We start from the raw sequence: 16,601 nt of genomic DNA, 5'->3' as shown, positions 1-16,601 counted from the left end.
GTACCCCCTCAGCACAGTAGAAGCGCTCATCGTAGATTCGCCGGATTCAGTGTTTGGAAGAATGGCTGCAACGGTGTAGGATGATGTGAAGTATTACAGCAGTTAGTGATCGAATAACAGCACGCACGTTTTCTGAAGGGAAGCCATATTTAACTGTAGCAATTTTCTTTGAGCTGCAGATTGAAATTTCCACTATGCAGCTGTTACGAAACTTCTTGGCAGATGAAAACTGTGTGTCGGACCGAGACTCCAATTCGGAACCTTTGCCTTTCGCGGGCAAGTGCTCTACCGACTGAGCTACCTAAGCACGACTGACGAGGTACTGGCGAAAGTAAAGTTGTGAGGACGGATCGTGGGACGTGGTCGGGTAGCTCAGTCGGCAGTCGGTTAGCTCTCGGCCACTCCATGTCGCGTTTTCGGATCTGTTGTTGTTCACCGCGCCACCGCGGTAGTGATAAATGTCGTAGTTGCGTTCCTGACACCCGATGGCTCTTTCGTATCGGAAAGCCACGATCAAGCTGCAGTTCGACGCAACGTTCTCTGCACCCAAGGCCCACGAAGTAGAGAGATTTTTACATGGTACATGTTGGCTCGAAAGAGCTGCTGGGTATCCACTTCTCTGTCGTCTCCAGCGTTGTGTTTCTTAATTTCACTGACGATGTGGCCTGTGACAAGCTTCTCAGACGCTCAACGGAAGGTTACAGACTCTGCCACTCTGACGGAAACGTGGGTGTGGTAACACTTGAACGTACTGGACTGGGAACACAACATGTGCGAGTGTTTGAACTGCCATTTGAAGTTCCAGCGGAGTGGTCACCCTTGCTCTTGACCCACTGGTACAGTCCTCAGCCATACGGCCGAAAAAATGGAAGACCTTTGAAACTTACTCTGTCCTTAACTGGGTGCGAGAAGTCCGTACTGAACTGCACCACCGTATACCTTCGTATCTCACGATCGCGATCAGATCCGACCGTCGATAGCAACCGCTATGCAGATTACGTATGCTGCGGCAGCGAGATGGTAGACCCCAGCTGTCTAGGACGACCCTTCTGTGTTGATACAAGCCGTCTTCAAGCGCCGATGCCTCTGTTGCCCTCTCGTCGAGCTCAGGCGGAACGCATGCACCGCTGCAACGAAAAGGCGATATTACGGTGGAACTTGAAGAACAGGGTGCCACATCTACCCTCTGCCCTACGCCGGGCACAGAGGTGAGAGAGTGTAAACAGAAATCGCCGAAGCGCCATAAGAAACGGCGCATAACGATAAAGGTACGTCTCCTAGGTGTGCGAGTGCGGGCGAGGACAACTGGCGATGTTAGTGGAGAATGATCTTCCCTCCACTATATCGTTCAAGACAGGAAAAGGCGCAAGAGGCAGCTCATTACGGAGGTCGAGAAGGAGGATGGACGACGAGATGAAACGGAAATACGAGGGTTGTTTTTTAAGTAAGGGCCGTTCGCGCGTATAGTCCCGTAGTTCGCGCGGACGCCGCAACAAGCCACCGCGCCACTTGCCGGCATCCTTCCCGTTCACACTGATGCAAGTTGCAGCTCTGTAGCTGACGTTTACGCATCGCTGTGCTACTTTATAATGTTTACGATTATTGAATCGCCCGCCGCGTGTGAGATACGGTCAGTGATACGTTTTTTTACCGCGAGAAGCCTATCAGCTGCAGAAATTCATCGTCAGTTAACAGAAGTTTATGGCTTGAATGCAATGAGTGAAGGTAAAGTGCGTCAATGGGTTAGAGAATTTAAAAATGGCCGTCAAAGCGTCCATGACGAAGAACGCTCAGGCCGGCCCTCTGTGATCACTGATGATTTGGTGACTGCAGTCGAGACAAAGATTCGTGAGGACAGAAGATTCACAATTTCCACTCTTTCTTTGGAAATTCCACAAGTTTCAAGATCGGTTTTGTACAAAATTGTGTCTGAAAACCTAAACTTTAAGAAACTGTGTTCTCGGTGGGTACCCAGACTCCTCACAGAGGACCACAAAGGAAAGAGATTTGCCACTTCATTGGACTTTTTGATTCGTTACGAGGAAGAAGGAGATGACATGTTGAGTCAAATTGTCACAGGAGATGAAACATGGGTATCCCATATCACTCCCGAAAGCAAGCGACAATCGATGGAATGGCAACACACAACCTCACCCGTCAAGGTCAAAGCCAAACAGACGCTGTCAAAGCGCAAGATTATGTGTTCTGCGACCGGCGCGGTGTTTTGCTAGTGGACTTTATGCCACGAGGAACGACAATCAACTCAGATGCCTACTGTGCAACTCTAAAGAAGCTCTGCAGAGCTATTCAAGACAAAAGGCGTGGCATGCTGACAAAAGGAGTTTTGCTCCTGCACGATAACGCTAGGCCCCACACCTCTCAAAAGACTCGAGATTTCATTGATTCTTTTGGCTGGGAAGTTTTGGACCATGCACCATACAGCCCCGTCCTAGCTCCTAGTGATTTTCACCTTTTACGGTACCTGAAACACCATCTTGGCGGGCAGCAATTCAGTGACGACGATGAAGTGAAAGCGGCCGTGAACTCTTGGCTGTCGGAGCAGGCGGCCGAATTCTTTGAAGAGGGAATTAAAAACTTAGTTGTACGGTATGACAAGTGCTTAAATAAACACGGCAATTATGTAGAAAAATAGGTAAAAGTGTGTAGAATAAGAAAATAAAAGTTTTTTTACATAAGTATTTGTATCTTTTTAAAAAAATAAAAACGGCGCTTACTTAAAAAACAACCCTCGTAGTTATCGTCCGAACGTTCGCACAATCATATACACTACTCTACGAGCGAGAGTGCAACATGGATGTAGGCGTCAGGGAAGTCCTATCCGACCTACATGTCTCTCGGAGCCCATAAGATGATGCTACTCTCTTGTCGGAGGTGACTTTGGAAGAACTGCGGGAGGCTATGTTTTGCGGTGCTCGCAACAAAACGCCAGGCGCTGATGGATTAACTCTTGAATTTTATCTTTGATCCTATGGGCCCAATATGGCTAGGTCAGAATGTATAGAGATCTCCTGGACCCCGATTTTCAAGTGCCATCTGAATTCACTGAGGGCCTCTTGATTCCGGTGCCCAAACCTGGAGGAGGCTGTGGCCCGCTTGATTTTCACCCATTGACAATGCTAAACACAGACTACTACACCCATCCTCCGTGAGAGGCTCAAATCTGCGATAATGGCGGCAATTCGCCCTTATCAAACCTGCATCGGGGGCAGCGCTACGTTGTTACGACTTTGAGCACCTACAGAGGTAAGGTGGCGCTGATTCAGATACGCCATCTCCACAACACTCTTTCGATTGCGACGAACATGGTTTCCTTGGTGCAGTTATGGACCACATCGTAATCCCGCGCGTGGCGATATCTGTTGTGTTTCGTTTGATACGTGGTGCGGTCACGAAGATTACGATAAACGGCTGTCGGTCCGCCCCCGTCCGTGTCAGCAAGTCCGTGAGCCAAGGCTGTGTTATTCGCCACTGCCCTCGAACCCGCTCTTCACGAACTGCGGCGACGCTTGGAAGTTCTTAACCTCCGCTCCGTGACCTTGCGATGTGGCGCGTATGCCAATGATGTGATGCTCTTAGCACAGACTGGTGACGAAATACGTACGGCAACAGTATGGGGCGGTGCTGGTAGTGTGATCAACCTACGGAATTCACGCTACGTGTGGGTCGGACGAGGCATACCTGTAGAACTGGCTGTACACCTGACAAAAATCCCAATGCTCAAATGTTTAGGGATATCGTGCCATCGACAAATACAACGTACGGCAGCCTTTCTGTATCGTAAGGTCTTACAACCACTCATCACACAGGCTCGGCTCAACAATTTTAGATTGTTGGACATTCTGCACCGAACTCAGTACGTCAATGTGTATATGGCTTCTCGATTTAACTATAAATAAATAAATGTCGTGTGACTAGGGCCCCCCGTCGCTTAGACCGTTCGCCGGGCGCAAGTCTTTAGATCTGACGCCACTTCGGCGACTTGCGCGTCGATGGGGATGAAATGATGATGATTAGGACAACACAACACCAAGTTCCTGAGCAGTGAAAATCTCCGACCCGGCCGGGAATCAGACCCGGACCCTTAGGATTGACATACTGTCGCGCTGACCACTCAGCTACCGGAGGTGGACGATTTAACCATTACGCCCACGTATTATCGATGGTTTCCCGGATGTAGGCATTGTTCGGACACGTGGTGAATACTGACGCAGTTTTTAAGATCCGTTTTTGTTACTGTTACTTTACCATCCCACAAAGCACAGAGCACTCGCTTTGTACCTTCGCTCAATGCGGTTACTCTGGCATTCTTCCAAGCATCATGACAGCAAAGGTGGTCCCACACACGCTGTGGCCACAGTTACGTGCGGGACATTTGTCGCCTCCAATATCTCATATTAGGACGCTCCTGGAACACAGCTATATGTTGGGAGTTATACCGGAGACACGGAACCCGACAGCAAAGATTGATTATAATGTTCTTCGACGCTGAAATCCGGCTAACGACATTGCACGACACCCCATTGTTGACTGGACCCGGGTTTGGTGAGCCACCCACGCTTTGGCGAGCCATCAACGCGCCCTCCCTGGCCACTTTCGTATGGTCGACGTCGTATGTGGTCACTGACGAGAAATGTCCGACCTAACAGACTATCCCATGTGTTCCCGTTATACGACGGTAGATACGGACGAACACAGACTAAGTGGTGGCCCCGCACACGAATGCTGGAAACTGATCCGCCAAATACTGGCTGTCCTCTTACGCCACCCCTTTGCTCTGACTGTGGCCCTGGACCTCTCTCATCCCGACGCCGTCTATTTCCCGGTGACCCGGATGAGTGTGATCAATTGGGTACAAGAATTGGCGATACACTACATGTACCGCAACGGCGAAAAGGAAGTCTTCGATTTGTGGCATTACATGATGGACGAGTTCATGGTCTTACCGAACATAACGCAACATCGGAACCTTTCTGCTAACTAGGCTGGGGTGTGCTGGGTGTGAGAAGAAGTTGAACTGCAGACGCGCTGTTTCCACGGTCCCCATACGGTAACAGGAACAATCTCTGACGGTGGGCAGCGATATCGTGCACTCCGACGGCTGACGACTGGTGATGTCCGTTGAAATGACGACCGCCTCTTACTGTTCGCCCGCTTCGATAAGGTGATCCCAGCAGGCAAGATGGCTCTTTTCGGTTCAGATTATCGTCACAATTTTTGGCATATGGCCCCCTTGTATTTGTTGATTAAAAAAAAAATGACAGCTCACTTCGGTGGTAGGAGGAGGGAAACATCATGGCCAAGCCTCTGAATTTGACCCCTACCCGCCTTGCCTCCTCCGCCCTGCCACTGACTGTACTCCTCAATTTCAAATTAAAAATAAAGAAAAAAAAATTTTGAAAGATGAACTTGGTAGGTTGCGGCCCTCGTGGAGTATCGACGTCACATGTGGGGCGTACTAGAAATGTTTCTTTGTGTTGTTTCTTCAGCGAAACTAAATGTGAAAAAAAGTCGGTAGAGACTGGCGTTTATTGAGACGCAAGTCGTCGAAGTGAAAAAAAAAGGGATAGCGTCTTAAAAGAGAAAATGGCAATGTGACCGCTCGCGATAAGCGGAGGGGGAAAACAAAAGAAGGTCAGTAGAGCACTTTCCCGTGAAAAGTAAAGGTCTCATGTTCGAGTTTCAGTCCAGCACACAGTTTTAATCTTCCCTGCTGGTTTACAAAACATGTTTACACCATACGCAGATTACAACGGTCTTACGCTCGCGTACCGCGCCAAAGTAATGACAGTTATATTTAACAAACTCTAAAAAATGCCACAGTTCAACTGATATAATTGCAAATTCTACCGTTATCAGCGAAATCTACACCCGGCACGCCACCACTCACATGCGCCGTCCCTTCGCGACTACCATTTGGCCACCTTGACACACGTTAGGAAAGTGCTTCCTTTCGTTTTGAGCCAATGAGAACCCTCCGTTTTGTTGCCTATACGTAGGTTGCCTTCTGTGGTCGACCAATGGCCGTCTTCTTACTTGCGTGACGTAATGCCACGTCACCAGGGACGTTATGCAGGACGTTCATTGTCCCCCTGTTTACCTACCGCTGTCTCTCAATCTAGTGGTAACATATTGCCCAACACTGCACCGTCTTAGACACACCCTATTAATAAAATCATTATAATTGCCTCAGTGCGTTGCCTTTTGACAGTGTGCATTGTTATGCTGATAAGAATGGTTGTCCTCTCCGAACTGTTCCTGTACTATACCAAAAACATAGTGCTATAAAATGTGTTGATATACTTCTTTATTTAGCTTTTTCTTAACTGTAATAAAGGAACCACCTCCTAACAATGAGAAACACACACCCATACCATAACACTACCTCCTCCGTACTTCACAGTTGGCACTACACGTGATGGCAGGTAACGCTGTCCAGGCGTTCGACAAACCCAAACACTTCCATTGGATTGTCACAGGGATAACGTGATTTTTTACTCCAAATCCAGTAGCCTCGCTCGTTCCACCGCCTCCAGCGTCGCTTAACACTGAGCACAGAACAGTGTGACTTACGACAAGGGGCTCCACCGTAGTACCCCATTATTTTCAACTCTCTACGCACAATAATCCTGCTAGCTGAAGTGCTGGTAGCACTTTGGAACTGACGAGTGGCTCCTTCCGCAAATTTCCTGCGACTTTTACAGCCGCAATTCTCGACGAACCCCCTTCGTCAGGGCTTGAGGTGTGCCTGGTCTTGGGTTTTCTGGTGTTATTTCTACGTGTCTTCACTTCACAAGCATATCACCCACAGTCGACATGGGCTGAAATGTCCCTGACGGATTTCTTGCTCATGTGACATTCAATAACTAGTCTACGTAACAAATGACAGAATTCTCTAAATCGACTCGTTCTGCTGATAGTGCTTGTCTACTGAATATACAATACCTTAAACTTCCTGGCAGATTAAAACTGTGTGCTGGACCGAGACTCGAACTCTGGACCTTTGCCTTTCGCGGGAAAGTTTTCTACCACCTGAGCTACCCAAGCACGACTCACGCCCCGTCCTCACAGCTTTAATTCCACCAGTACCTCGTCTCCTACCTTCCAAACTTCACAGAAGCTCTTCTTCTGTGAACCCGCAGTTTTAATCTGACAGGAAATTTCATATCAGCGCACCTCTCGCCTACTTTTATGCATCTAGTAATCAGTTCCGCATTACAAAGATACATAGAGCTGTCCAGATTCTTTTTATCAGATAGTGAATGTGTTGACATGATACTTATCAGAGAAAACTACTTCGACTAATGCTCTATTGCATTTGATGCTGTTATAGAGCGGTGTAGGCGGTGGGGGAACTCAAAACTCCAGGGTGAGTTAAAAAGTAAATTAGATTTTTTATAATTTTGGTTCATTGGATACTGATATTGCAGTTAAAGTCATTGCTCCACAGCGCTAACCAGTCTTCTAAATTCTTCCTCGAGGAAACCTTCTTACGTTACTCACATCCACCCCCGCTACATCAAAATCCCACCAGAGCACTGTTATCGTCAGCTTATCTGCAGGACTTTGACTTCTGTTTCTGTACACTAAGACGGGTGTTTCCTCAACATGCTGTGCCACTTGCTCTGTGGTTCGAAGTGACGGATCCACGTCTCTCAACGGTTGGTATGCGACCGAGAAAGTCATCGTCTTCTTCTTCAGAACGCCTTAAATGTGATTTCTTTATTTCTAAACAGTTCTTTTTGTGGCTGTTACTTGATACGATACCCAATGAACACAAACTTTGTGGTAGTTGAGAGATTCAGGAACGATTAAAATACTGAAATGTCGCTAACGTTTATCTCGTACCCAATGTCATCAGTCCTGCCACAGCATTGCCCACTCAGCTGCCTTGACATTCCTGTTTCTTCGCCAAGTGAATGAGCTATCCGAATGCTCTTAATCGCAGACAGATACACATCCAAAACTTCTTGGCAGATTAAAATTGTGTGCCGGACTGGAGCTAGAATCTGGGGCATTTGTCTTTCGCGGCCATATACTCTGCCGACTGAGCTACCTAAGCATGAGTCACGACTGACCTCTTTCAGAAACATACCCCACAAAGCGAAGTCGTGTGCCATCAGTATTCCTTCTTACAGGAGCACTAGTCCCGTGAAGTGTACAGGAGAACTTCTCTGCATTTGGAAGATGGGAGATGAGATACTGGCGGAAGTAGAGGTGTGAGGACGGATCATCAGTCGTGCTAGCATAGCTCAGTTGACAGAGCAATTGCCCACGAAAGGAACACGTCCCATCTTCGAGTCCCGGTCCGGCACACAGTTTCAATTTGCCAGGAAATTCCATATCAGCGCATCTCCTGTGCAGAGTGAAATTTCGTTCCAGACACATGTCCGCTTTTAAAACTATTAATCCCCTCGCGACTTTTTCGTTCAGTAAATCAGGGATCACCGTACCGCAACTTTAAATAATCTCAACTGTCTCATCAGAGTGCAGCAAACCAATCACTACTCTCATTTTCTCCTCGGTGCATCCGGAGAACGGGACGCTCATAATAAAATGATCAGAAATCGCCACAAATTGATCTATTAACAGACCTTACACAGCTAACTGATAAGAACAATAATGAGGTTAAAGGTATGCCATCGTTGTATCAGTGCTGTCAGATGTTTTTACTTACGGATTTGCCGTCGTTCAATTCATTTCCTTCAGTCCGATGAGCACTAGTTACTATTCTTCTGATACGCACTATTTTGAATCATTCGACCAACCATCGCATCATTCATACTGAAGCATCATTTGGGTTCACAAGTGGTGTTTATTTCAGTGTCACCTCTTCCATGGCGTGAAAACTTTTCTGTTTCACGTCGCTCTTCACTCTAACGAGGAGAAAAGTCACAAGGATTCACATCCGGAGCGTAGGATGGGTTTAAACCGATATCATTTTGTTTTTGGCCCACATCTGCCTCATATTTAATGTCCTGCTGGTGGGAAAGTTGTGATGTATTGAGGAGTCTACAATTTTATCCTCACGAAGCTGAACAATTTTTGAGTCGTGTCCCACGTAATTGGTTTAGAACTTCATGGTAGTATCAGTTAGTTATGGTGCGGTGGTGAACAAATTCGTATAGGACTATTACTTCTGTGTCAACAAAACAAACTGACATTGCTAAATGTAAACTTTCACAGCTGGAATTGTCACAATTAATGAATTGTTCTGGGCTGTTATGCCGTGGTCGAATGGATTTCATCTTAAAACCCGACGTTTCGTTCCCATCTGCGGAGGACATTTATAAGGGGGATCGTAGCTTTCTTGAATGTCCGACACTTTGTTAGTAGTGACTTACATTGCTTTCACATTGGTTTTTGTCTGTTGTGCTTTCTTCGGCTGTGGTGGTAAAGCAGTCTACCATTGGTTCGAATGGTCATTGGTTTCGCTGCATACCCATAGCACGACATAACGTCACACGTAATGACAAAGCGGTTGTCCATTGGAACGGCGAGGAAGAGAATGCACGGAAAACAATAACTAGTTATGTGACAGAAACGCGTTACGATTTTGTGAAGTATCTTTCATGGAGTTGTGTGGCGAAAATATTGTAAAGGAAGATAAAGATGAGAATATGCAGGGTATTTCACACTTCTCCTTACAGGCTTCTAGAAGTTGTTCAGGGGCTTAGTAGACAAAGTTTTGATAAGACACCCTCGTTCGGAAATTAACCATTTTGATGCACAATAACTTTGAAAATCGGATCTTTTTCTAATTTCCCACTTCATCGAACGCACACAGGGGGGACAATGAGCTCTGACCGGTGTGCTCTACTGTAGTCCACGGTACGTACAGTGTTCCAGTACTCGTCGTCGGCTTCTCTTCTGCATGGAGAAGGACTTTCTCTTGAAGAGACGAGAGTGCGGCGAACCCGTGCAGCAGTTTCTTGCACTCGTTATTTAGTCGCACGAAAATGGTATGTGGCGTCATAATTACAGCAGGGACCGACGACATCGTATTCTTCTAGGTTTTTGTGTGTACCATGATCCGCGAATGCTTATTTTTATACCAAAATGGTACATGGATACCTTATTAAAACTGTATCTACTAAGTCCCCTCGACAATACCAAGAAGCTCGTACTCGAAATTGTGAAACATCCTGAATAAAACAAATAGACGATCCTGTGTCTAAGAGCTAACATGAAATGAGGAGAATACACACTGATTTAAACAACTATGTACTGAGTCGAGTGATGGGGGTGAGTGTTCAGTCCGTCGTAGTTCCTTCTCGAACGCCACGTGCTGTATTACCGGTTCTATAGGTACACGTGGAGCAGTGTTTAATGTGGCTGGCTGCACGGCAGCGAAACTGTCCCCCGCCACTGCAGTCTGTCGTAAGAAAGTTGTTTCAACCCGTAGTTCAGCACAGGAGAGGACATAGCCTCCATTAGCACAGTCTGGTCTTGCCGAAATGGGTGCTTGCCTTACTGCTTCATGTCCTCACCCGGCCATCACCTTCCTCTCATACTTGCACGTGCGTTTCAAACTTGGCCTCTCACTTAATCACAGTGACTATGATCCAGATGACAATAGAAATTAAGGGCAGTCAGGTGTATTACAAGCAACCTAAATAAGAGTCATAGACGTATAACAGATGTATGGGATGAAACGTTCAGATACAGAGGCAAGTGTCTCAGTTGATTATATAGCTGTAAAACGAGCGGAAAAGTGAAGTCAGTCTGTTCAACTTGTACAGCTTTCCCTGACCGGGAGTCATAGTAATGTCAATAGGAGAAAATCGCACACAGTTAATGCTGAAATATACGAGAAATGCAGGTGAGTGAGCAAGAGAGTCTGTCAAATGATGTTAAGGTGGCAGTAGAATCTTCAGCATTACCTGACCGGAAACATGGACGAATCCCAAGTTCAGTTGCTGTCAGACATCAGGCAATCATCGTCATGTTTGTTAATCAAGTTGTCAAGCTGAACGCGCTACAAGATGCTTAAATGGTATGATCATTGAAATCCGGCAGCTTCTGATTCATCAGTAGTGTTGTATGGTTTGGGGGTAGACTGGACCTGTTGCGTAAACGTGTGTCCACTTCTTCACGAAAGTCTTAAAAGCGAGCAAGAAAGTGCCACCAGTAGTTGTGTGAGCTACTAGAAACCTTGGCTCCCATAGAACGCTGTCAACAGACAGATGTGGTGGTACTTTTCAAGGATAACTTAACTGTGTCTTTTGAACAGTTTGGGGAGACAACTCTGGGATTTTAAGGTGTCAGGCATTGGAGGTTCCTTGTGTGTGTGTATGTGTGTTTTTGTGTTTTGCAAGTGTAGCCCTGTGTGTGACAGCATTCAGCTTTCTAATTGTTGTATACACCATGTGCACTTGCTGTCAAACATACAAATATAGGAGGAATGGAACTCTCCTACCACCGAAGTAGTTGCTATTACTGAGGTTGCTTGTTTGCATGCAGTAGCTACAGAGATTCGTCACGTGGTCAAATAGGTTTAGGCTACAGGTATGACAAAAACAGATGGCATCACAGATTTGCAACAATTTACGATAATTTATTGATACATTTTATAACAGTTAATTGAAATATGAAAATTCTGTATAATTCGAAGTTTACTTACAGTGAGAAATCTTTAAGTACTGTTATGGTCCTAAATCTAATGAACAATGATTAACTTCACTTGTATAATGTTTGGCGGCAGCTGTAAAGGAGTCCTGAGATACCCACTGAAGTGCCGTCCTAATACTACCTGATGATTGTCCGGCTATTGTCTTGATGTACTACATGCTGAGTGGAGTCGTGTGTCTGCTTATATTCACGTCTGGCAGATAGCTGTCGACTTGGAAACCTTTAGTGTGACGTAAGGCGGATGTGTAACATACTCCTTCTCATGTGCGCTTTCTCTGCAGTCTAACCTTTACTTTGTTATTCCTCAGTTGTAGCTAGCTTGGCGCTGTTCTGTGTAAACTGTGTTCCGTGTCCTCTGGGGGGACACAGCATTATCAGTGCTTGATTTTAATGGAAATTGTCATCCTAGAAATAATTAGTGATATATTCGACTTACAAAATTCGCGGGAGAATATACCTTTACCTGTGTTTCATCATTATCTACATAATATACCTCGGTCGCTATCATATGAAAGTCGGAATTGGTATGCAAATATTCCCCATTCATTATCTGCTGAAGGTTTTTGGCATTAAGCGCTTTATTGTCATTATTGTAAGTAATTCTAAAATTTTATCTCCTGTCCTTGAGGGTGTTACGCCACAAACAAACCGACCAGACACTTTACCGTGAATGATGGGTGATCATTAGAACCGAAACAGTATGTAGCATAGGTACGCGGAGGCAATAAAGCAGTGAGTGACAGTGTTTGGTTCTGAGTGACTCTAAGAATGCTGTGCTGCACATCGATATGAAGAGGGATGTTCCGCGCAGGTGAATATAGTAATATCTATCTTTTGATTTGCAGCTCCTTGTATTGGCAGTGTTTGCAGTTAAATTTTTTACGATTTGACGTCCGCCAGTTACGGACGTGCTTGCCACACTAAAATAATCACGAAAACATCGCAAAAAACTAAATTACACTCTAGAAGATAGGTTAACTCTCAGAAAAAAACTTTCTCATCAACATCGTTTGGTTGCAGATGACAAGCTACCTGTAATAATTTACACAAAAGTGGTCCAGAAAATTCGTGCTCACCAAATGTAAAGGTATTTACAAAAATAAACGATCTGTTGTTTGAACTAAAAATGCACATAATTTTATAATTATGTAACAAAAATGTTCACATTGCAGAATAAATAATAACGAAAACCCACTGATGATGGCACAGTGGTGCCGAAACATGTTTGGTTACTGAGAAAAACGGTGTTTTGCGTAACTGGCGGACCTCAAATCCCAAAAATGAATACAGTAATGTCGCATTATGAATGTAATTGTGTCAGGACATTAGCCAATTGTTTAACAAATTTAGCAATGACGGTATAATGTCAGACTCATCAATTCCACTCTTCCATACACAAGAGAGAAAGTCCAGTTATTTTTGGACTTCGCATTTAGGTTTATCTGGATCATAAAAATATAGCAAAAGAAACTTATAAATCATTGATTTCAGAGGCACTGAGTCATTCTCAGCAACACAGTCGCGACACCTGTTATTATCTGCGCATTTGTCAAATATTATGTTTTGGAATTTATGTATCAGCATTTGCTGCGGCTCATGCCTGAGTTTGTGCACTGATCGGTTCTTAGCTATCCTTTTTTGTGTGTTTACCTGCAGAGCCGAACTTCGTTGGCTCGTTCGACGTGGGCGAGCACGTGCTGTTCTTCTTCCGGGAGCCGGCCGTGGAGTACATCAACTGCGGCAAGAGCGTCTACTCGCGCGTGGCGCGCGTCTGCAAGCGCGACACCGGCGGCAAGAACATCCTCTCGCAGAACTGGGCCACCTTCCTCAAGGCGCGCCTCAACTGCTCCCTGCCCGGCGAGTTCCCCTTCTACTTCAACGAGATACGTGAGTAACTCTTTTAGCGACTACTTTCAGCAGAAAATTGTATTGCTCCTGGACAGCCACAGTCCACTCAACTTGCTTTCATATGTGTGCTAGAGTGAGTACGAGTCCCGCGTTGCGGGTTGCATACTTCACAAATCGAGACGCCTGTGTTATATCAGTGCTAACGGGCTTCCCTCGTTCGTCGTCGACTCGTTCTTTCTTACTGAATCGTGCAGCAGTGTAAGGCTAACCGTGACTTACTGTTAGTGTGGAGGATGAGTACATGATCTAGCTGCTGTAGAGTAGCACTGACAAGGCGAAAAGACTGATTGTTAACGAAGCCGTGTTTTGTGAGATTGTGGTGGATGTAGGACGATAATTAATTGATGCAAGGTACCCAACTGCAAATGTGTTCCATTAGACCAGGAGCGATATGTGGAATAAGTTTTATGCTACAGCTCACGCTTCAGACGAAAATCATGCAAATTTCGTTCAGTTCAAATAGAATGGTTATATTCTTGTTTATTATACTTAACACAACGAGAAAATAAGTGCAGCGTTAAACTGGCCACAAGCAATGTTACTGTTATATCCGTGCGACAAAATGCGCGCTATTTTTGTATTCATTTGGTCATAGTATCTTGCGTTTATGGACTAACAGCGAGTTGTGTAGCTTATCTTCGTTTCTCTAATTTATTTTAATGACTTATCACCATTTATAGATTGCACTTCATCATGATGTTATGTTTTCTATTGCTGTCGTTACAGACTCTGTAACGCCTCAAAAGTGATTATGTGTCAACGTAATTGTTAGACATTCTCTGAATAGATATTAAATATTAAAATAAATATACAACAGTTTTCGAAAAAAAATTATCTGTGTAAATGCATGTACAAACAGAACAGTATTTACTGAAACCCGATCAGTCATTATGTTGGTATATAATAACTGTCATGCCTGGTGGTCGCTTCCGTCATTGCGCCAGGCCGTACAGTTTGCGACATTTCAACTTTCGATTGAGAATGGTTATAAAGCGAAATCGTGATTGTGTGAAATATTTGCACTTTATTAGAGCAAATTTCTTTCAAAGCGGTTGCGGGAGCCGGCCGGTGTGGCCGAGCGGTACTAGGCGCTTCAGTCTGGAACCGCGCGACCGCTACGGTCGCAGTTTCGAATCCGGCCTCGGGCTTCGATGTTTATGATGTCAGGTTGGTTAGGTTTAAGTGGTTCTAAGTTCTAGGGGACTGATGACATCAGCTGTTAAGACCCATAGTGCTCAGAGCCATTTCTCGGTTGTAGGAATACCACGAGTCCGCTGCTATACTTAGGCACTAGTGTACTCGCACTCCTTTCTGAGCCAGTCGAGTCCACTGTAGCCAAAACCGGACTCAGGTGACGAGTCGGCTGCTGCGGAGAATCGCGAGAGGACATCACAGTGCGGGTATATGGATGTCATTCCAGATCTCTAATGAGTACCGGGTTTCTCCCCTGGGGGTAAACGCGGTCGGAGCGAGGAACCCGTAACCCACTCCACCTCCCAGTGCCGTTACGTATAGAAGGGCTTCGCTCTACGTGAACTCAGGTCGCTAGTCAGGACACGAGCCTTACCTTTTACCTTCTGTCCAGGGAGTAGGACAAGCTGTTTGAGAATGGTCCATTACAGAGCGTTGTTTCTTTTCAGCCAAATACCAGTGAGGTGACTGAGTGGCTGGGACCTATCCGGTATAAACGGGAGAGATGACCGTACACCCACAACCGAGAGAAACCTCGCAAAATCCTCGGTAGGTACGGGGGAGGAGTGTGTGTATGAGGAGATGGTGCATGGGGAGGGGGTTGAAATTGATTTACTTATCACTGCCATTTCATTACTTTCATAGCAATTGAAGAACTATATACGAGGTGCATTCAAGTTCTAAGGCCTCTGATGTTTTTTTCTCCGGACTGGCAAGAGATAGAAACATGCGCATTGTTTTAAAATGAGGCCGCGTTCATTGTCACTACGTCAAAGAGATGGCAGCACCGTCCGGCAGATGGAATTTTACCGCCAGCGACGAGAATGAGAACTGTTTTAAATACTTAAAATGGCGACGTTTTCCTTACTTGAACAGCGTGCAATCATTTGTTTTCTGAATTTGCGTGGTGTGAAACCAATTGAAATTCATCGACAGTTGAAGGAGACATGTGGTGATGGAGTTATGGATGTGTCGAAAGTGTGTTCGTGGGTGCGACAGTGTGACAACAAACCGAAACAACCTCGGGCTCGCACAAGCCGGTCTGACGACATGGTCGAGAAAGTGGAGAGAATTGTTTTGGGGGATCGCCGAATGACTGTTGAACAGATCGCCTCCAGAGTTGGCATTTCTGTGGGTTCTGTGCACACAATCCTGCATGACGACCTGAAAATGCGAAAAGTGTCATCCAGGTGGGTGCCACGAATGCTGACGGACGACCCACATGGCTGCCCGTGTGGCATGTTGCCAAGCAATGTTGACACGCAACGACAGCATGAATGGGACTTTCTTTTCGTCGGTTGTGACAATGGATGAGATGTGGATGCCATTTTCCAATCCAGAAACAAAGCGCCAGTCAGCTCAATGGAAGCACACAGATTCACCGCCACCAAAAAAATTTCGGGTAACCACCAGTGCTGAAAAAATTATGGTGTCCATGTTCTGGGACAGCGAGGGCGTAATCCTTACCCATTGCGTTCCAAAGGGCACTACATTAACACGTGCATCCTACGAAAATGTTTTGAAGAACATATTCCTTCCTGCACTGCAACAAAAACGTCCGGGAAGGGCTGCGCGTGTGCTGTTTCACCAAGACTACGCACCCGCACATCGAGCTAACGTTACGCAACAGTTTCTTCGTGATAACAACTTTGAAGTGATTCCTCATGCTCCCTACTCACCTGACCTGGCTCCTAGTGACTTTTGGCTTTTTGCAACATTGAAAGACACTCTCCGTGGCCGCACATTCACCAGCCGTGCTGCTATTGCCTCAGCGATTTTCCAGTGGTCAAAACAGACTGCTATAGAAGCCTTCGCCGCTGTCATGGAATCATGGCGTCAGCGTTGTGAAAAAT

At 45.8% G+C, this 16,601-nt stretch overlaps 1 protein-coding gene across 3 annotated transcripts in view; it reads left to right on the top strand.

The window, feature by feature from the left end:
• LOC126094458 (semaphorin-2A-like) overlaps positions 1-16,601 on the top strand; it is an 816,626-nt gene that overhangs the window by 651,761 nt on the left and 148,264 nt on the right. For all 3 annotated transcript variants that reach the window (XM_049908840.1, XM_049908839.1, XM_049908838.1), the window contains one exon: positions 13,306-13,536. In XM_049908840.1, coding sequence (XP_049764797.1) covers positions 13,306-13,536 — 231 coding nt within the window. The remainder of the gene's footprint in view (positions 1-13,305; positions 13,537-16,601) is intronic.

The sequence above is a fragment of the Schistocerca cancellata genome, chromosome 8, assembly GCF_023864275.1.
Source record: "Schistocerca cancellata isolate TAMUIC-IGC-003103 chromosome 8, iqSchCanc2.1, whole genome shotgun sequence".
Taxonomy (NCBI): domain Eukaryota; kingdom Metazoa; phylum Arthropoda; class Insecta; order Orthoptera; family Acrididae; genus Schistocerca; species Schistocerca cancellata.
This window is presented reverse-complemented; position numbering and strand designations above follow the sequence as displayed.